Source organism: Echiichthys vipera, assembly GCF_963691815.1.
Source record: "Echiichthys vipera genome assembly, chromosome: X".
Lineage (NCBI taxonomy): Eukaryota > Metazoa > Chordata > Actinopteri > Perciformes > Trachinidae > Echiichthys > Echiichthys vipera.
Window position 1 is genome coordinate 34201287 of NC_139825.1, and position 22902 is coordinate 34224188.

At 41.7% G+C, this 22902-nt stretch overlaps 1 protein-coding gene across 1 annotated transcript in view; it reads left to right on the plus strand.

Annotated features, from left to right (window-relative positions):
- The window catches only part of chchd6b (coiled-coil-helix-coiled-coil-helix domain containing 6b), a 69479-nt gene that overhangs the window by 36648 nt on the left and 9929 nt on the right, over positions 1-22902 (plus strand). Inside the window, exon 7 of the mRNA XM_083938537.1 lies at positions 14422-14557. Within this exon, the coding sequence (XP_083794663.1) occupies positions 14422-14557 (136 nt within the window). The remainder of the gene's footprint in view (positions 1-14421; positions 14558-22902) is intronic.

Genomic DNA, 22902 nt, shown 5'->3' on the forward strand with positions numbered 1-22902 from the left:
TTTCTCTATTATTTAAACTGTCCCTGCTAAACATGACGAATATAAACCAGCTGTCCTAGAAGCAAATGTATGAAAGTTATTATTAAAATTGTAGTGTACAGTCTGCTTTCCTGGAAATGGCTAGAGAAAAAGTAGATGCTTGGTCTTTGTGCTAGCTTTACACTGTATGAATGGCAGCGACCTCATCCATGACACTGCCGTCTTGCACCTGGTCCACTTAATATAACAGCGTACAATTCAAGTTCATTTTTTTTTGTCCAAATGATTACATTAGCAAGGATTTGCTATTGTCCATAGCTTCACGGAAGAGGTTAGAAGATCAGTTCTGCATGAGTTTACCGAAAGAAGAGCATTTTGTTCTGCCATAATGTGTTGCTCATTATTTTAACACATGCATACACACTTGTGTGCACACAAAATTTCCCTCCCCTTTTTCACTTTCTATCTCTGCCACACATACAGGCACACTTTGTATTCAGGCAGCCACATGCTCATCATGTTCTGTCAGCATTTGGGCAGCGTTTCATTGTGCTGTGGTCACGCTGTCATTTCACACTACACTGACCACCCAGTAATTATTCTATTTACCCACTGCTGAAGGGAGGGGGAGCGGTAGGGGGGCTGCAGTATAGTCGAACATGTTATGTAGTTAGAGTATGACTTTTTCCTGTCTGTCTCCAGTTTACCCTATAAGCATTATTGTCCTCAGCCTCTTTTTCTTGGAACTTGAATACTCTTTTGTCTTCATAGTTTTTTGTGGGTATTGTTCCTTCTCACATCTGCGCATAGATAGATGAACAGGCCAACACATTGGCTGATAAAGCAGTAACAAACAATAAACAGTCACAATGAGGACTTAATATTCCTGCAACTGTGGAGAGAAGATTTTCAATCATGGATTGCTAAAATATATAAGTGCAGCTGCAAGTTCATCAAAGAGGTAGCGATGATCCGGAACATGGCATGTATTTCTACCTTTGGTGGTCATTCAAGATTCAAGATTCAAGAAGCTTTATTTATCCCGAGGGAAATTATTGTGCAACAGTTTCAATACAAAGGTGGGAAAGGATCAGAGTGACAATAAGCTAACATAATCAAATCAAAATAAAGCTAACATAAAATAAATCAAACAATAACTAAATGGGACAGAGTGCAACAGACATTGTGGTTAAGCGTAGGTATATACTACAGGGAAGTGTAGCAGCATTTCTTACTGAAGTAAGTTACAGTAAAGTACAGTGAAGTGTAGCAGCCTTTCTTACTGAAGTAAGTTTACAATACAACTAAATAAAGTGATGCAGTGATGATATAAAGTGACAAAGTGACATTTGCTCAGGACACAGTGTCTCCACTGTTTCTTACCTGACTGGGGGAGATGAATTATACAGTTTGATGGCCACTGGAAGAAAAGACTTCCTCCGGCATTCACTGTTACACCGGGGGAGAATGAGTCTATGACTGAAGGTGCTTCTGCTGGAGGTCAGCAGCTGGTGGAGAAGGTGAGAGTTGTTGTCCAGGATGCTGTGCAGTTTAGACAGCATCCTCCTCTCAGACACAGCCACCAAAGAGTCCAGTTTGACCCCCAGGACGGAGCCAGCCTTCCTGATGATCTTACTGATTCTCTTGGCGTCTGCTGCCCTCAGTCTGCTGCCCCAGCACACAACAGCAAAGAAGATGGCACTGGCTACCACAGACTGGTAGAACATCCTCAGCATGGTGTTACATACATTGAATGACAGGAGCCTCCTAAGGAAACAGAGACAACTCTGGCCCTTCTTGTAAACAGCCTCAGTGTTCTTGGACCCGCCCAGTTTGTTATCCAGGTATACTCCAAGGTATTTGTAATCCTGGACAACATCCACAGTCAGGCCGATGATGGAGATGGTTGTGGGGGCAGATTTACTCCTGCGGAAATCCACCATCAGCTCCTTAGTCTTGGTGGTGTTTAGAATCAGGTGATTAGCTGCACACCAGTCGACGAAGGAGTCCACACAACCCTGTACTCCTCCTCCTTCCCCTCACTGACACAGCCAACAATTGAAGAATCATCAGCAAACTTCTGCAGGTGGCAGGACTCAGAGAGGAGCTGAAAGTCTGAGGTGTACAGGGTAAACAGAAAGGGGGAAAGAACAGTTCCCTGTGGAGCTCCAGTGCTGCTGACCACAGTGCAAAACACTCCGTCCTGCAATCTGACATACTGTGGTCGACCCGTTAAGTAATCCGTAATCCTGGAAACCAGGGGAGGGTCCACCTGCATCGCCGTCAGCTTACGTCCCAGAAGAGCAGGCCGGATGGTATTGAACGCACTGGAAAAGTCCATGAACAAGATTCTCACTGTGGTTCCCGGTCTGTCCAGGTGGGTGCAGGCAACTCCACACCTAGACTCGGCTGGTAGGCAAACTGTAGCGGGTCCAGTGATGAGCTGACCAGGGGCCGAAGAAGTGACAGGACCAGCCTCTCCAGGGACTTCATCAGGTGCGACGTCAGCGCCACCGGTCTGTAGTCTTCGGAGGTGCTGGGACGCACCTTCTTCGGTACTGGTACCAGGCAGGATGTCTTCCACAGCACAGGGACCTTCTCAAGACTCAGGCTGAGGTTGAATATGTACTGCAGGACTCCACTCAGCTGGGTCACACATGCTTTGAGGACCCTCGGTCTGACACCGTCGGGACCTGCTGCCTTGCCTGGGCAGAGTCTGCACAGCTCCTTCCTCACCTGCTCTGCAGTGAAGGTCTGTCTGCTATGTGCGTTGGTGGGGGTGGAGAAAGGTGATGGCGGGGCCATGAGGTAAAAAATGACATTGACCAAGGCAGTATCGATGTGTAAGACTAAACCATATAGGTATGAACGTGGGGATCTCTTCAAAGCAGCACTAAGGTTTAAAATTTGCTAAAAGCAATCTTAGCAAACTAGTGGAGGAAGTAAGTACAGTAATCTTGATTAGGCAGCGTGATGCCGATTTTGTCTCAGACAACCTCTGTAATCTCATTTAGCCAAATATTAGCTAAAACCTATTTACTGTAGTATCTATTGTCGTAGAACAAAACATGAAAATCTCTTAAGCATGTGTTTGCCAGAGACCTTATTTTAGGCATCTGAACAAAAAAAACATGTTTAAAAATCCTCTTGGCTTTGAGACGATGGAACCCAAGTGAAAAAATGTTCACTCATTTCTGGGTTTTAGGTTTCATTCCTGCTGCCCTCGTGTAACAGGTAATGTATGGACCCAATTGCACCACAAAGACACAGAACAAATGGAGATAGTTCAACAGTTTACTGAAGCTCAAGCAGACAGGCAAACAGTACAACAACGCAATGGCACAGGGCTTGGTTAAGGCAGGCAGAAGTTCAGTACGAGGGAGACGGCAGCACAGGCAAACAATCCGATGAGGAGCAGGCAGCAGGAACCATATAACCAGGCGAGCAGTCAGAAACAGGCAAGCAGGAACCAGGAGAGTAGAGACGGAAATCTTGGTCAGGGACAGAAGGCTGATGTCCAGGTGTCCTACAACGAGGGCCATTGCCAATGTTGCCATCGGATGGCTGATCCGGGCATCGCTGGTGGAAGTCTTGGATGAGATGTCGGTCCACAGTGTGTCGAGCAGGAGCCCAGGATCTTTCCTCCGGACCATAACCCTCCCAGTCGACGAGGTACTGGCAGCCTCTTCCACGTCGGCGAGAGCTGATGATGTGGTGCACAGCGTAGGTAAGTCCCCCATAAATGAAGCAAGGGGGCGGACTGCCACAGGGCTGATGACCTTCTCGATGGGGAAGGGCCCGACACACTTGGGAGCCAGCTTGTTGGACTCCACACGCAGAGGAAGGTCACGAGTGGAGAGCCAAATCCTCTTGCCCACCTAGTACTCTGGAGCTTGAAAGCGACAACGGTTAGCTAAAGAGGAGTACTGGTCTGCCGCCTTCAGGAGGGATGCCCTAGCACGGGCCCAGGTCTGACGAAAGCGAAGGATGAAGACTTCTCCTTCCAGGGCTGGAAAGAGAGGTGGCTGGTAACCGTAGGCACACTGGAAAGGTGACAAATCAGTGGCAGAGCAGATAAGGGTGTTGTGGGCATATTCCACCCATTTTAGATGCTGGCACCAAGAGGATAGATTCTGGGATACCATGCACCAGAGGGCCGTCTCCATGTCTTGGTTCATCCTCTCAGTCTGGCCGTTGAATTGAGGGTAGTATCCGGATGACAAACTGGCTGTGGCTCCCAAGAGGCTGCAGAACTCCTGCCAGAACACTGAGGAAAATTGGTACCCTCTGTCAGAGACCACGTGCCCAGGAATCCCATGAAATTGAAAGACATTGTCAAGTAACAGCTGAGCTGTTTAACTGATGGGAGCTTAGCCAATGACACAAAGTGGGCCATCTTCGAGAAACTGTCTACACAGAATACCTGTTTTACCATCTGAAGGTGGCAGGCCCATGACTAAGTCCACTGGGATGTGGGACCAATGGCGGAAGCTGGATCGGGCTTGGCACAATGATTTGTTCTGGTTGCAGGTCTGGCAGGCATTAACGTACTCCCGGGTGTCGTCATGCAATGCAGGCCACCAGAAAAGTCGCAGGACATCCCGGGTTCTCTGGATCCCAGGATGGCAGGACGACCTTGAAGCATGGGCCCATTGGAGTACATCCAACCTCAGGGCTGCAAGCAAGCAACTTGGTGGACAGGCACTAGGACCAGGCTGTCCCTCTGTGATGGCTCTCACCCTCTCCTCAATCTCCCACGTAAGGGATGCCACAACACATGGGGATGGGAGGATGGTGTCTGAAGCACTAGCGTTTCCTCCCTCTGGAACTGACGTGACAGGGTATCAGGTTTGACATTGCGAGAACTGGGTCTATACAAGAGGGTGAAATTGAACCTGGTAAAGAAGAGGGCCCACCACGCCTGCCGAGGGTTGAGTCTCTTTGCTGTCCGGATGTACTCCAGATTCTTGTGGTCTGTCCAAACCAGGAAGGCTGCTTGGTTCCCTCCAGCCAATGGCACCACTCCTCCAGGGCCAGTTTGACAGCAAGGACCTCATGGTTACCAATGTCATATGTAGGAAACATTGCCCCATATGGCGTCATCACAAGAATGGGGACACATTTTGTCACAGTCTGATCAGAAATACCTGATGCCTTATTTGACATCTCATCTCTCTCCCTCCCTGCACTACTCTCAGTATCCGTTGACCTTTTTGGTCACTAGCTGCTTGCTGAGACAGCACCGCCCCTACAACAACATCAGATGCATCCACCTCCACAATTAACTGCCGGTCAGAGTCAGGGACTTGGGAGGATGGGCGCAGAACTGAAACGGTCTGGAAGGCAGCATCGGCAGAATGGGACCATCGGAAGGGGCTCTCGGAGGATGCCAGGGCTGTGAGACGGGCAGCGATGGAGCTATAGTTGCAGATGAAGCTTCTGTAAAAACTGGTAAAGCCCAGGAAATGCTGCAGCTGCTTACGAGTTTTAGGGACTGGCCAAGTCATCACAGCACCCACCTTGGCAGGATCCATCGCCAGGCGAGTGTGGAACTCACTTCTCGGCCTTCACTAAAAGGTAGTTCTCCAGGAGGCGTTGTAGAACAGTCTGGACATAGTGAATGTGTTCTTCGAGGGATTTGAAGAATATGAGGATGTCGTCTAAATAGACGAAAAAATAATTGCCAATCATATCCCGGAGGACGTCATTGACCAAGGCCTGGAAGACTGCTGGGGCATTGGTGAGGCCGAATGGCATCACCAAATATTCTTAATGCCCTTTGGGTGTGTTAAAAGCTGTCTTCCATTCATTCCTATCTCTGATGCGGACAAGGTGGTAGGCATTACGGAGGTCTAGCTTGGTGAAGATTATGGCCCCTTGAAGTAACTCAAAGGCAGAGGAGATGAGGGGAAAAGGATTCCAGTTATTAACCATAACGTCATTGAGTCACTGGTAATCAATGCATGGGCGCAAGGTCTTGTCCTTCTCCACAAAGAAGAATCCAGCCCCAGCAGGAGACGACAAGGGACGGATAATACCAGCAGCCAGCGAATCATTAATGTAGGACTCCATGGCCTTCCTTTCAGGACCAGACAGGGAGTACAGATACTAGGCATTAGGTCAATGGAGCAGGTATACGGACAATGAGGAGGTAACGACATAGCCTTAGTCTTACTGAATACCTTGCAAAAGTCCTGGTACTCGGCAGGAACACTGAACAAGTCGGGACAGAAACTAGGGTGCATTGTCTGCTGGGGTACAAAGGCATCTTTAAGGCAGATCTGGTGACAGGAGTTGCTCCAACCGAAGATGGCCCCTGTGGCCCAGTCGAGTGGGGGCTGTGTCGACAGAGCCAAGGGATTAGATGGTATGTTGGAGGCTGAGAGGAGGTGAAACCAGATTGTCTCATTGTGGTTTCCGGAGATCAGCATGTGGACAGGAGATGTCTGGCAGAATTCACAATTCCCATCCCATCGCTCTGGGGTACCCACTTGGGGTTCGGAAATCATCCTGGCCTGCGGCAGATCTGGAGCAGGAGGCTCCGGTGCGGGGACTGGAGTTGAAGGATGAGTAGACATCAACTGTTGTAGCTCGACAGTGAGGACTGCAAATGCATTGGCGTCAGCCTTTGCAGCATGTCTGGCGAATGCAGCAGACTCTCCATGCGCTGCTTGTGTTGCATGAGCACATTTTCAATCCTCACAAACCGATCTTGTCGTGAAGATGGTACTGCGGGGTGCATGGCTGGCCAGATTGTACTGTAACAGGTGATGTATGGACCTAATTGCAGCATAAAAGCCAGAACAAATGGAGATAGTTCAAGAGTTTACTGAAGCTCAGGCAGACAGACAAATGGTACAACAACGCAGTGGCAGGAGGCAGGCAGAAGCTCGGTACCAGGGAGACAACAGCACAGGCAGACAATCGGATGAGGAGCAGGCAGCAGGAACCATATAACCAGGCGAGCAGTCAGAAACAGGCAAGCAGGAACCAGGAGAGCAGAGACGGAAATCTTTATCAGGGACAGAAGGCTGAGGCAATTACCAGGAGGCACACGAAGGAGAGGAATCCTTGACAGGCAAGGTCAGTACCTGGAAGTCAGGCAGGAATACGCTGGAGAGTCTTGCATGGCAAAAAACAATCTGGCAGAGGAGTGAGTGTGGAGCTGGTGAATATATACTGGGCTGATTGCATGTGATGAGGGGCAGCTGTGTGCACAGGTGAGTAGAGTGAGACTGCTGGGGTGGGCGTGGCTGGCAGGATGAATGGAAAAGGAAAAGTACTGGGAGCAGATGGCTGACAACTCTATTGCATTTTCCTTTTAGTAATTTTCAGGTTTTTTTTGACAGATAGCAGTCCCATTTTGGGCGGAGGGGGGTTACGTCCCACAGTGTGTATTGCAGGGACATGGATGTCCTGTTACTCTTTTTGACCTTTGCTGCTTAATATTTGTGTTTTCTATTTGAGTCTGTTCAGGTCAACCACAATTTGGATTGTGTCCACTTAGTCCGCAGGTCTTTCGAGTAGATTTTTGGGTGTTTTACCTTTAAAGAAAAAGAAAAAAAGAGACAGGGAACATGGGACTCAAACTGCAAGCATTGTGACTATGGTATCAGAACGCCCCACATCTTATCTAGTGATAGATTTACATATTGACACAAAAGACAACAGGACCTCACATATATAGCAACATAAAGGGACAACACAGGACAAGCAACAGAATACCTAACACCCATTTAGCAGTGACCATAGACTGCATAAAAAATGGACCTAATCTCTGTGATATTTCCCAAAGGTTTCTGTAGATCAGATGCAAAGCTCAAAGTGGGTGGCTCTGGCTGTCACCATCTTGGCATTGCCTCAGTGCTCTCAGCTAATCCATAAATGGCCAAAGAGGTGGAACGTAAAAGGAGCTGAGGCGCATAGCCTACAGTCTATGCTAGCCGCTTGTGATGACACGCACTTGTCATTCGACACAGCCATGCCCTTAATTATGAGAAGCTTTAAGATAATTGAAATGGTTAAGTTATATAAAAACGCACCCTTTTACAATGGTCATGAATGGAGAATTTAGCTATAGAGACCAAAACCAGGCTGTAAAAATGTTTATTTCTGCTGTAAAGGTGGCCATTTTAATATACAGTAGGGCTCCTTGGAGATTGACTGGCTTTAGGGAACCAGCCTCAAGTGGCCATTCAAAGAACTGCAGTTTTCAGAACTGCCGTGTTGGCATCATTATTTTCAGCCCATGAGGTTGCTGCTTGATTGTTACATACAACAGGTTGTATGTAATACAGCAACCTACACGAAAGCCATAGTAAAAGATCAATATTTTTTCAGATATTGTATTTATCTTTGTGTTGTATGGATTTTTAAGCTACAGTGATTTTTTTTTCTAAAGATAAGTGAAGTCGTTAAAACAAAAGGATCTTACAAATTAAATGACAAGAATGAAACTAGAATATACATTTTTGATGATAAAAGGACTAGCGATGGAAGGTGATAGCAGTGAAATGCGCCAGAGAACATGTCTCACCCCACATCACGCACAATTCGAGTAAGCCGTCCAACCGCAAGGTCTCCCGATTGAAAAGTTATCAGCAATGACATGTCACACTCAAACACACGTGCGCACGTACCCCTTATCTTGTTCCCGCATGTCACCTGTTTTAATGAAACACATTTCTTATCCCCTCCCATCTCTCTATATATATATTCCCACAAAGTGAGTTTGGTGGGGATCAATCAGCCAGACTAACAGAGTGCGAATTGTTCTCCTACCTTCCTATCTCCCTTCAGCACTTCAGCTGTCAGTGTTTGATGATACGGGCAGAGTTTTGTCTGTCTTCAGTCCATGGCTTGTAGTTGTTTTTGATTGTTATTCTGAGATGTAGACGGGAAGTTTTTTAGTGGACACAAGATCAAATTTAGTGACGTTTTTGGGGTGTTGTGATATTAGAAGTTTATGGTTTTAAAGGGACCTATTATTTTAATGTTCAGATTCATACTTGTATTTTGGGTTTCTACTAGAACATGCTTTAATGTTTGAATAACACATTCTTTTTTTCATACTTTCTGTCTGAATATACCTTATACCTATTCATCCTCTGTCTAAAACACTCTGTTTCAGTGCCTGTCTCTTTAAACTGTACTCCTGAAAAACTCCAGTCTGTGATTGGTAAATGTTTCTGGTCTTCCACATCTGCGTTTTCAGTGTTTACACACTGTAATTTCAGTCGGGAAATAACGTCACTTTCTACTTGTATATAGTATAGTTGTGACATCACAGTCATACGGAAGTCCTGACAGGTCATTTGAAGACACAGTTTCTGAATACAGGATGTGTGTCTTTCTCTGTGGATTGAGTGTTTTGATAATTTCCCAGTATTTATATAGCACCTCAATAATATATATAATCAAAAACTACATAGCACTCTCACTTTTTACAATATGGGACCTTTAAGTGTGCTGCATCACGTAGCAAAGGTAGGATAAGTGATGATTATGACTACCAGAATAATCATGCATTCTGAGTTATGTCAGTCCTCACACAGACCTTCAGAGGCTTTATGAACTAAAGCTGTAGTTCTTCTTTTATGTGATTCTGAAAGTATTTTTTCTGAAATGTTGTGGCTGTTATCCTTGTGGTAGTATCATGAAAGCTTTACAAAGGCTCTAACAAAACAAGATGCATGCTCCGTCATTCCTTTTGATCTCACCCCATCCATGACATCTTTGATCCTCTCTTCTCTCCCCCTCCTCCACTCAGCGTAATATTAAAAACCAAAAGTACAATGCCACGGCTAGTGCTTTAAAGGAACCCAAATCCTTGTCATCATGCATTAATAACCGTTCACACCACACACATAACAACTTTGACATAGAGAGAATAATAAAATTCTATGCCTTTCCGATTTTTCCTTTTTCTTCTTATTGCTTTATTCCCTAATGTCATGCTCTGCAGTGGCACAGAACTTGAGCTCTCTTCATGAAAACCACACACTGCCAAGGTGAGACTAAAAATAATGAAATACTTTAACAATTTGAGTCTAATCTTTCTTCCCCGCCTCTTGCAGAAAGCAATTGGAATTTTGTGTTGCTTCTTCTCCCAGAAAAAGTTAGCTATCAAACTAGCTAGGGCGGCTAACGTTTTCTAATAAGAGCTCACCTTTAATTTCAGTCAAACGAGGCAGTTGGTGCAGATTAGCAGAGGCAATTTTCTGCTTCAGATTCCATTATTAAAACACTCCTGCTATCTGAAAGTTGTTCTTGTAGAATTGAGAAAAAGTTTTTTGTTGTTGTTTTTTTCCACTCAAGTTCGGATTAATACCTTTGGGCTATTGTTGCTGTTATCGCCTGCTCTAAAGGAGTAATTCAGAATGCCGACCAGCTGTCAGAGTGTGAACATCGGCCAGTCGTACAATTTTAATCATGTGATTGAAACCCTCTGGCAACCACAAAAACGCATTCTCCACAACTTGGTTTTCAAGAACTGACTTTGACAAATCCTCTCTTTCAATTTTATAATGTCCCTTTTACTTTGAAGGAGAACCATTCAGCCAAAATCCTTTATCCTGTATCATAAAGCTAAGTACTTTAATAATAGCTAAAGCCACAACCTCAGATAAGTGTATCCAGCTTGCTTTAACATGGTAAAACAATTATGTCTGCTCTTATTAACATAGACTAGTGAATTATATAGACCCTGATAGCACCTTGTTAGTATCCCAACTGAATGACTGTTCGCCAAACATTACGCAAAGTGTGTTATATTCAACTGTCACCCTGAGCACAGAGTGGCGTGGCACTGCACAATGTCGCAGAGGTAAAATGCAGACCATGGTAGTTGCCATGAGTTGCTGTTTGTCTATGCAAGCTGCAAGGGTTATTTGTCATTTAATACGTCAACGTCAACTCTTGTCTCCCTCTCTTTTTCCCAGGTTACATTCACTTCCCCTTTCCATGAATATTCTTTCCGCTAGTGATTTATTTAATCCTGTCGCTCTACCCTCCACCGCACACACATAGTCACACACTCAGACTACAAAATACACATATCAGTGCAGAGAAATTTCTCCCATCGTCTTCCGTGTGTAAAGTTTATCTCATGTACACACACGCGCAGTGAATTTACAAAGCACAGTTCAAACGTGCACATAAATGTATTGTGTGTTTGGGTCAGTGAAGGCAGGGACCACTGAGCTCATTTATATGTGAAGGATGCATGATTCTGTAATTGCTTGCGGTTGTGTGTGTGTGTGTGGGGGGGGGGGGGGGGGGACAACCTACTCTGCTGGACAACCTACTTAATGACACCATTTCCACCATTTTTTCTAAATAACCCCAAGCATCGTTTTCTTCATTCTCTAAAATTCGATTTTAATATCCTCACATATCGGACCACATATATGACGATACCAATGCGTCTGTGATAATATATATCGGTCTCGCTCTAGTATGTATGTGAACACTAATTCATCCTCTTTCCCTCTGTCTCTTGTTCTGTTTTTTTTTAATATAACAGTACAGTGTTGTGTGCAGACTGAGAATTAACTGGGATGACATTGTGAAGTTCATTAGAAAATGAGAAAACTTTGGATTATAAATGTCTACAAGAGGTTTTGTCTCTAGTGTCACACAGAGAGCATACAGAGGTAGATGATCTCTATTCAATTGTAGTTGAGATTCAAAGTTCATTCTTGACCTTGGTAACAGTAGTTGACAAAGCAATCTTACCTCAATAGGTAACACAAATGGTCATGAATGAGAATTGCTTTTGGTTCTTAAAAAAGTGCCTTTTTCCTTACATAGCCCAGTTGTCATTGAAAAAGGGGGAAAACATATTTTTTTATGGATTTGTCGTTTATGTTCTATTTTATTATGTTATTCCATTCTGTATAAGTCTATTTTTGTTTTGTTCTATTCTCTTCTTTATTATTCTCTTTTGTTCTATTCTACATGTTTCATTCTGTTCTGCTTCTATTATATTCTGTTCAACTGTATTCTAATTTGTTTATTCTGTTGTGTTGTATTATATTCTATTTTGTAGTATTGTGTGTGGTTCTCTTTTGATTGTTCTATTCTATTCTATTGTTTTCCATTTTGTTTTCTTCTGTTGTGTTGTATTATTCTGTGTTGTTCTATTCCACTCTGTCCTGTTATTTTTTTGTTGTATTATTTTCTGTTCTGGTCTATTCTATTTTGTTGTATTGTATTCTGTTCTTTTATATTCTGTTCTATTGTATTCTAAATTGTTTTATGCTGTTCTGTTCTATTATATTTTATGGTATTCTGTTTGGTTCTATTCTGTTCTATTATATTCTGTTCTATTATATTCTGCTCTACTGCTGACTATTTAGTTTACTTCTGTTATGTTGTATGATGTGTTCTTCCATTCGATTCTGTTCTATTCTTTTTGTTGTATTCTATTCTGTTCTGATGTATTCTGTTTTGTTCTATTCAATTTCGTTTTGCTCTATTCTGCTGCTGGACTGAGTGTGCATATGAGAGGTTGTACAGGATGTAGTGCTGTGAATAATAAGTTGTGTATATGTGTGTGTGTGTGCATGTGCATGTGCATGCACATGTACATATCCATATCCCAATCCTTCCAGTTGCAAGTTCTGTCACAATAGCAGGTAAATTACTACAGGCAACAGAGCACTCAAGGATTACCCTCATGTAGGATTAGCATTCACTACCTGTGTGTGTGTGTGTGTGTGTGTGTGTGTGTGTGTGTGTGTGTGTGTGTGTGTGTGTGTGTGTGTGTGTGTGTGTGTGTGTGTGTGTGTGTGTGTGTGTGTGTGTGTGTGTGTGTGTGTGTGTGTGTGTGTGTGTTTGTGTGTGTGTGTGTGTGTGTCTGTGTCTGTGTGTGGGAGTGTGTGTGTGTGCGAGCGTGTGCCTGTGTGTGTCTGTGGATATGATTGTGTGCTTTTGTCTACACACCTGTACTGTATGTGTGAGTAAGATAAAAAGAAAAGAGAAAGTTTGACTTTGACTCCTAAGCTGCTTTGTCAATGCATAATTCATCTCTCTCCACAGGCTGCACCTTGAAGCCTTTGAAACAATCTTAACTTCTCCAACTGCAACTAAGACAAACCATAAACAATCTCAAGTCTTTTTATTTTCTTTTGCTCTTCACAAGATTTAATGACACAAAATAGAGAGAAGTTTCAACTAAGTCTTCAAGGAGATAGAATTGTTTTCCCCCCACACACCTGATGTAGAAATGTCAATTTGGCAATCATATTTGAAATTAATGACTTTTATGGCATTAAGTACTGAGCAGATTTTTGTATTCATTTTCTCAAAGCAACAAAGACTGCCATTGTGGAGGGTTTTTTCATCAGTGTCAGAGACTGAAATGGCAGGTTTATGCTGTTGTGAATGTTGTCTTGGATTTACAGCTTTACAGTGCTTTGACTAAACATTAAAGGAGAACTTTATGGCTGTTTACAACCTGTCTGATCATCTCACTGCCTCTTGTCCTTGTCCTGTTCCACTCCTTCTAGTGAGGCCACGTCTGCTCTCAGCTTGAAGTTTGTCAGTTTCATCATAAGTGATGACAATGACAGTCAAAACTGACAGTGATTCCCAGGTTGTAAAAAAAAAAGTAGGTTCTCCATATACCATAAAGGGAAACTTACTACTACAGTTACCTAATATGATGAGCTTCAAAGATAACAGAATTCAGAACAGAGTAATACGACTCTGTGAAGATGTTCTGCCTTACTCCCATTTATTTATTTTTTAGTTTAAAAAAAGTGTCATATAACATAATCTGAAGTGGAAGTGATGTTACTCAGCTATCGGTCTGAAGATGATTTAGCCTCTAGGGTCAATGGCCAATGGTGTTTTTTTTTTGTTTTTTTTTGCTTTTTTTGGGGGGGGGGTCCGTTGTAGCCAGCAGATATCCTGGCCAAGGCTAATTTTTTTCGAACGGCAGTAATTGTCATGTAAGAATGGAGTAGGAGTCGAGAGACGACATCTCTATCCAGCTGTTAAGTCTGACGTACCCCCTTTAAAAATATATTTTTCTGGTCCAAATGCATCGTTGAACAACAACAACGGCAGAAACCTGTGAACAATTATGATTGCTTTGTTTTTTAGTGAGACATGACAATGTCATCTTTTTTTTTTTTTTACAAACAAATACAAACAATAGGAAAAAAAGTTATTAGTTGGTCATTTGCTGCTTTTGCCAATACTGAGCAGCTGATGCAGCACTACTGGCAGGAACACCTGGTACAAATCAAATCTCTATCAGGCTTCTAAACAGGAGAGGCCTAGTTAAAATAGACAATCAAACAAACTGTCACAGATGGAAAACATGATAATTGTAAACAACAGGTTTTTAGCACTAACAGTTAATAGGTATTCTCAGTTGGCAGTGCTGTGTTATAATCACACTGACCCTCCTCTCTACCCTCTGTTCCTGTGCAGACCTCGACACACTGGGTCTGTATGTAGTGAGCTGCAGGCCAAGGTGCTCAAGTGCTACAGAGAAAATCCACAGCAGACCCTGCACTGCTCAAGCCTGGCAAGACAGTACATGACCTGTGTCCAGCAAGCCAAGAAGGTAGGCAAGGGTTACTAACTGCATGTGTGTGTGTGTGTGTGTGTGTGTGTGTGTGTGTGTGTGTGTGTGTGTGTGTGTGTGTGTGTGTGTGTGTGTGTGTGTGTGTGTGTGTGTGTGTGTGTGTGTGTGTGTGTGTGTGTGTTGGGGTGCAGAAAATAGTGTTTACATGATTTATTTATTTTCTGCATGTGGGTTTATTAAGCCTACAAAGACACCAACAAAAATGTCTTACTGTCGAGACGATGAGTATGGGGAACTTAAGAGCCAATGCTGAAATCAACAGACAAATTAAGGAGTATTTCCAGTGAGTGAGAACGCGTCTGACACACACAATCTCCTGTTGTGTGGCTCAAGTCTGCTACATTATGCCTGTGTGTGACAGGAAAACTCTATACTTTCAATCAATTTCCCACTCCCAATTGTTTTGTTTTTGCTGTTATCACTCATTGCTCATTGCCTTTCAGTAACACACTTGGCCAGAGTACATAGAGTTGCTCCCTTTCCTTTTAAGATACTTTTTTTTAATTAGCTCCCAATTAAAAAAAAAAAGAAGACAGAAGGATAGCAGGTAATTAGTGAGACCTGGAAGGAGTTTGACAGTGACACTGACAGTGGAACAAAAAGGTGATGGGAAAAATAATCCTTTTTCGGTCCTTATACGAAATCAGTTAACTTCTGAGAATTGTAATCTGCATGTTGGGTTAGTTTGACACTTCAAATAGGAAGCTAAATCAACCAGACATGCTTATTGAGCGGATTTATAAGCCACCAGGCGTGCACTGTGTTTTGGAACTTTCTGATAGGAAGATTACACCGTTATTAGTGTATTAAAATCAGTTTCTGCATTCAGCTCTTTGAAATGCATTCTGCTTTCTGCTGATACTTTCGCAAATAGTGTTCAGCCCCTACACTTATCTACAAAGTGCTTATTTTACCCAATTTCTCCATCAAAAAACAATAATGAATGGGGCAATTTGCACATTATTATCGTGACAAACTGCACTGATACGGCTCCAAAGTAGATAAAAGGCACAAAACAACAATTGGTGAATTTGGCAGTTTAAACGGTCGATAAAAGCAAAGCAAAGGCTCACAATAAAAGCAATCAGTCTTTTTAAACTGGTTCAAAAGATCTATTTGCCAGTGGGGTGGTGCTCTTTGGAGAAAAAAAACGATGTATATGTGTTTGTACGTAGGACTTTTTTTTGTGAGAATGCGTTGTATGAATTCAGATTGAGAGTGTCAGAGTAAAGTGCAGAGTAAAGGCAAGCTGTTTTTCTCGTTTTTGTTTAATATCGATTAAATCAGGCATATCCTTGACAGAGTGAGTGTGAGTGAAAGCAAGTGAAAGAAAGAGAGAAAATAATGAAAAAAGAAAGCTTCAGTCTGTAACGAACATATTAACACTACACCCATCCCTCTGTGAGTAAAGCATTTTGGGCTGAAAACTAGAGACAACTTAGACCCTACGCTGTCTGATGAATAGGAATGACAAGTCCTTAACTTCTACTCTTGGTGGAAGAAGGTGGATTTGATCGACATTGATAAATGAGGTCTAGTCCCTTTCAGACAGTGGTTTATTGGCCAGACATTACTGTACTGTATTGTGTTTGTCACATTGCATGCCAACTGTTGAATGACGCTAAAAATCCCAGTTTGTCAACCTAAGTCATATAATTCTTTCTAGGAGTTTAAAATTCCCCACAGCTGCTGTCTCACTTTGGGGGAAAAAAACGATCTTGGCCCAAAACATTTTATCGCTGACATCTTCTCTGTCTAACCTTACTTTATAATCTTACAGAGAATAAATCTTGCTCTTCAAGAGTGACCTGCAGTGCTCTTTTGAAGATGCTTTGGATTTTCAGGTTGACCTTTAAGACTTCAGAAGAGTGCTCTATCCCAAGCCCAAATTTAAAAAGGCACATATCCTAGGTTTAAGATATAAATATGTAAATGTGAAATACCTCACATTTACGTTTCCTATTAAACTATCTTCATCCTATATTATATCCATTACATCTTTATTTATTTCTTTATCAACCCATCTTGAGTATTATCTGTTCATCCTTGAATCTTTCATGCTGCTGTCACTGTTGATCCATCACGTCTCCTCAAGTTCCCATTCTCCATTTGTCGCTCTTCACATATTTAAGCCTCTTTCATTGCCTCTGCACAGTTTGTCACATTATCCAGTGCATTAACTCTGAGCTGCACTGCTAGCCATGGAGCTTTCTTAGGTCTTAGATAGGTTTGGCTAACATTTCAGGTGCTATCCCTCCCATGTTCATTTGCTTGCAAAGTCACACAGCCTGGTCTCAGACCCACTGATGTTTTTGTTGAACACACAAATTCCTTAAAAAAAAAAAAAAAGGCCCTTTAAGGAGGCAGAGTCGTTTCAAACATTTTCATACCGGCTACAAAGCACTGATCTTTCTAATCAAGTTCGTAAATTTAAGCAAGCAATTCTACTATTTTCATCAGCAGAAACCTCGGACTTAGTTCGACTCTAACCTGACTCGTCAGATGGTTTGTTACATAGAACTTTGACATTAGTTCCTGTTGCCCGTGATTAATGTTTTCAAACAATATAACAATAGTAACAATAACAATATCGCTCAAGGTAGTGCATATATTATAAATAAAACAAAACACACACTCAAATTAATTACAAATGGCTTTGGTTTTCACAGCTTTGCAGTTGGTGCAGTACTTTAGTTTTTTCCAGGTAGGAGTTAAAGTAAGAAATGAAAATAAAATTAGGTTTCTGGTTTATAGCATACAACTTTTTGATATTTTCAAAAATACCAAAATGAATAAAATCAATTTTGAGTTTGAGTCCTATACCTAACCTTTTGTTTAAAAAGAGGTCAATATCATGCCACAATGTTTGACTAAAAGGGCATTCCCAAAAAAGATGTTGTGTTTCATCTGTGATGTGACAAAAGGAGCAGAGAGGTTCCACGTTTAACAGATATCTTACAATAACAGAATTAACAGGATAACATCTGTGAAATCATTTCAGAGACATCCCTTGCACCTTATTTGAGAAAAAAAATCCTGGGTAATAACCATGTTTTTTCACATTCTATATCAAAATACCGATTACTCCCAAAAAATATAGAAGCAGGTTTACTAATTGTGCATCTTTGTATTAATTGCCTTATACATCTATTATTATTTTTATAGTTTAAAAAGGATTTCCTATAGCTTATCAAATGTTGCTTCTTAAGTCAAATATTGAAATGCGATTAATCACGATGAATTAATTACAAAGCCTCTAATTAATTCGATAAAAATTTGAATCGTGTCCAACCAATACTTATTATAGACGCTTAGTCGGACATAGTCTGAAACAGCGCCGTGAAAGTGAAACCACAGTTGTAAATATGCCGTCAGCTATTCAACAACAGTCAAAGAAAGATACAGACAAAACACATTTGTTTTTAACAACAATACTATAGATAAGATGCTAATATCCCAAATCACATCACTCAGTTCCGCTTACTGCGAGCAGCTCTAGAGTCACGTGCACCCGGACTCAAGTGTCAGGCACTCCCTCCCAGAATCAGAGGGTTTATTATTTCCACAACTTAATAGTGCAATTAAAAAGATTAAATAGAACAATGATGTACTGGCAAAATGTATGGTTCGCCTTTATTGATAGTCTACGTTAAGCACGCAAAAAAGTATAATTCCTTTTAAATAAAAAACAAATATCTGAATTACCGAAAATGAAAATTGTTGGGAAGATCGGAGTATTCGAGTATTCTGTTCCAGCCCTAGACTCAAGTTGTAGCCTATAGCCTACCTCTTTTAGGAACAATTGTCTAGATATTTCCTGAAGGGGATCCTGCGGTTTCATATTTTTTAAACCTCTGATTGCAAAATACCGTGAATTTTCAAAGTTGGAAACCTTCCATGGGAATTAACAGGAATTTATTGGAATAAACGGGATTAAACCTCAAATGTACTAAATTGAAGATTTTCAGCTTAACAGGGATTTTAAATATAGTTTGGGAAATATATTTTAACATAGTCATGACAAAAACAACCAGAGTTCATGCAAGTAGACTTGAGAATATCTGTTACGGCTGGTACCGGATCTGGACCCAATAGCACAACTCCTAAAGCTTGAGTTTTCAGTAACAAAGTTTATTCCAAAAAGTGACTCAAACAAATATTTCGTAATACTGGGTAAACATGTGAATATTCAAATAGCAGAGAGACTGGGTCAAGTAGAAAGTGAAGACGAGTCAGTCCGCTTTCATTAAAGGAAATGAGTGGGCATCCCAAGATCCCTCTGATCTGACAGAGCCAGCAGCTTGGCAGAGCACAGCCCTTGGACAAGAGTTTTACTCGGAAAAGTTTCAGTATGGCTGCAGGTAGTTAAGGGTCAACAGGGAGCAATATGTACTACAGATAGTCATGACAGAGTGCACAACATCATATTTCATTAGGAAAAATAATATTCTATATACCCTAGAGAAAACATTAAGTTAAGGGTGATACTATAAATAATGGAGGTTTTCCCTTTCGTGGTGCCAGTGTGCTTGTTTCAAAAGCGGAACAGAAGCTTTGTCAAGTAGGTAATTACATTCCCTTGTCATGAGCTCATCACATACTGCCAGTAATAATATGAAAAGCTATGAAGCAAAATGCCACATTGTGGAAAAATATTGATTTGTTGCATTCAGACAGTATTTGAAAAACAAATGATTGCGTCATCAGATAATAAACAATTTAACAACCAAATATCGAAATGATAATGTCCATGATTTAATGTTGGATATGCCACTCAGAAACAAAACTTTCTGAATTCCATTACATTAACATTGTTTTGCAGTTTTTAAAAGACTACTTTTCTGCTGTACTGGAGATCAACAATCATGCTCCAATATATTTTTTTGACTGAAATCAGGAATAGAGGGTCATTTTTTAAAATAAACAGGCAAAATAAAGTTTCTGTTCTTGGGCAAATAAAATAGATAGTTAGTTATAGAAAAGATACAATGTGATTGGATGCAGTCACTTCTTAGCTTTGTGCAACAGTAACATGACCGCTCAATAGAGAGCAAATCTTCTAGCCTGCTGAAAACCTCCCGAAAGCTTAAAAGCTCTGTTCTTTTGTTGTCTGTATGTGCTTGTAAGAGTTTTCTAAAGATGCATTCTTCCCTGTGATTAGAGGATGAATGCTGTATCTTTATCCCCAGAATGAATATTTTGTCTGAAGTTGATATGATTCCTTCTTCTCTTGAATATAGATTTTTTGTCTCTTTCTGTACATGAAAATTGACACATATCGAGCACTGTCTGCCTAAAACCTAACTTCTCCTCATAATCTTCTGATATTTTCGGTATTCTGAAGCAAAGTTTATGTACATGAATCTCAGCAGCAGGCCCATACCATCTTGGGCTAGGATCAGTTCTGTCACTTCCGCCCAGCTATCACTGACTTTTATGATGTTCCTTTATTAATATAGGCTCTACTGTATTTAACTGTTCTTCTTTGTCAGTCTGTCTGTTTGTCAATCAATCTGCCAATGAAACCAGCGGCCTGCTTATCTGTCTTTTCTGCCAGTTTCTTGATCTGAACATCACTGGAGTATCTATCTCACTTACTCTGTCTCACGCTTGAAGTCCACCCAACTCACTATCTACAGTGGCACAGCCTTCCTTATATGTCACTCAAAAGTTATTTTATGTTTTATGATTCATGCATGCACACACATACATTTTTCACACATTCGGCCCTCTGCCATCCATTAAAGACAGTCGCTTCAGGATATTGCCTTGCACCTCCTCTCTGCTATCACCTCCCTGTCCCTCTCCTGTCTGTTTTGGCCATTGTCATGCATATGTCACCTGTGTGTGTGTGTGTGTGTGTGTGTGTGTGTGTGTGTGTGTGTGTGTGTGTGTGTGTGTGTGTGTGTGTGTGTGTGTGTGTGTGTGTGTGTGTGTGTGTGTGTGTGTGTGTGTGTGTGTGTGTGTGTGTGCGTGCGTGCGTGTGTGTGTGTGTACGCTCTCCATGACGGAGAATTTCGTTTTGGTGAGACGTTATCTTTTATATTGTCACCTATGTGATTATTACCATCAGACGTCTTTATATTCAGTCCGGTTTTTGTGCTAGTATTTGTGCATTCACTGAGGTTTAGCCTGTCAGAGAGTTTGCGAGTGCACCCTTTACCTCTCATCAGCTATTCTCTCTTTCAAACTTCTGCTCAGTGAAACAAAACACTACCATCCTCAAAGTCACATTCAAGAACAAACGTTTGTCAAACCACCACTTACTGTAAGTGTCACTCCAAGGCTCCAGCACCAACCATTCGCGGAATGCTAGTGCTGTACCATTGAATACCATTAGCAGGGGACAACGTCATTGTGGCAATACTTGGCACTTTATCCCACATACTTAACCCACTTGAACCCGTCTGTCTCTGGGACGCAGTATTTGTCTACACTGAATGTGCCACCTCTGAGATGCTTGGTTAAGTGTCACTCTAGTTCTGCCTTGATTACAAGGGTGGATATACAACATTGATGAAACAAATAAGTACGTGGACCACATGGTTTTATACTTGGATATACTGTGCTATTTTTTAAGTTACTCAAAAATCTGTTTCTTTTGAATTATGGTCTTTAAAAGGTATAGTAACAGTTTGAAATTGGCTCCAGTTTTTCAGTTTTTACAGGCAAAAAATATACTTGGAGGATGTTAATTACAATTTGGGGTGTAATGGTAAACAGAAGTCACGGTTCTCTTTTTTTTGCCTGAACACAACCTGATTTGGTCTGAGTGAGGCTGAAGGATGCATTTTATTTCATTTATTTTGAAACATTTGAAGGAGAAATCAACAAGGCTGTCAGGATACCATCCAGGCAGCCCTTCTCTTTCCTTTTGTTCCTGTGTTTTGTCTCCCTCTGTCTGTGTTTCCCTGTATGGGTCTTCCCTCTCTGTGTTTGTTTGTTGGAAGCTGGTTTTCCGGGCAAGTGGTTCCAGGTGGAACCAGTTCCACTAATCACCTTCCTGCCAGTATATGAAGCCGGATGTGAGACTCATTCAGCGCCAGATCGTTGCATTATCAGAGCGGTATCGTGTCGTGATCCTTGGCTTCCCTTGTACTTCGTGATCTCTACTCTTCTCCGTGAATCTATGGTTAATTACTTCTGTGTTCTTTTACCCGTGATCCTGTCCCCCAGTCTGCCTCCCGGTCTGCCTGCCTACCACCCGCTGGTGTTTTCCCTGGGATCTCCTCGCAGTTGTTTTGCAACCTCACTGACACTGGACACGCTCAGGAGAGCAACACCCTCACTTGGACCTCACACCTTTTCCCTCATGCACTGGACACTTTTGTATATAGTTTTTGTCTCACATTAAAAACTATTTAACCTGACTCTGTTTCCGTGTCTGCATTTTGGTCCTAGTTCTCCGTGTTTTTTCCAGTCCTGTTCATGACAAAAGCTTTGGCATTGACACCTGGCTTTTGAAATTGACAATGGCGGAGGTACCTTATATTAAAAGTTAAGCAGCCAAAAGTAGAGAGAATGACTGATAGATTTGCATGTGAAATGGCCTGAATTTCCTGGACTTACTCGTTTAGACAACTATAAGCCTACAAGCTGGGCAGTCTTCAGTGACAGTAGGTCAATGCATGTTAATTATATTACAGCTGTCCCACATCAATGATATCTGTCACTTTTTGTTGTTAAAGGTTGTTGTGAATATTTAGTAAGCAGAACAAGTAATCACCACAAAAAGCAGAAAAATGAAATGACACAAAGAGTGCAAATCGGTAGGAAGGTTACAGAAGCCCCAATCTATGAAAGCACCCAGGATTACATTCACAGTTGGAACAACCTATGATGTGGTAAAATAAAAACCTGTGTTTGTACACAGCTTGCTGAGACATGTCCTGTCAGGATGTGAATGGTGGTTTATGTGATCGGTTTTGGCAAATTAGATTAACAAAGAGAAAGATATCCTCAAACTATTTGAAATGTATTCCAACTGGTTTCAACGTGTAGTTTGTGTTCTTGCACTTTTATACAATTTGCATTTTATACCGCCAGGACATTGTATCTGGTGTTTACTCCTCCATTGAGCTGTTAAAAGACTTGGGCTGGATTTAAGATTTGAAGTATGATACAGCTTTGGTTAAGGTTAAGGTTAATATTTATTTGCTTGAATTGATTTGTTGATCAACAGAAAATCACCTTTCTGGGCTCAGATATTTTTTAAACAATTTTCCCACTATGTTTAAACAAAAGAGTTAATAAAAGAAAGTAGCAATGGATTCATTAATCAATTATGAAAATGTAAAAAAATAGTTGTATGAGTGAGGATAGGT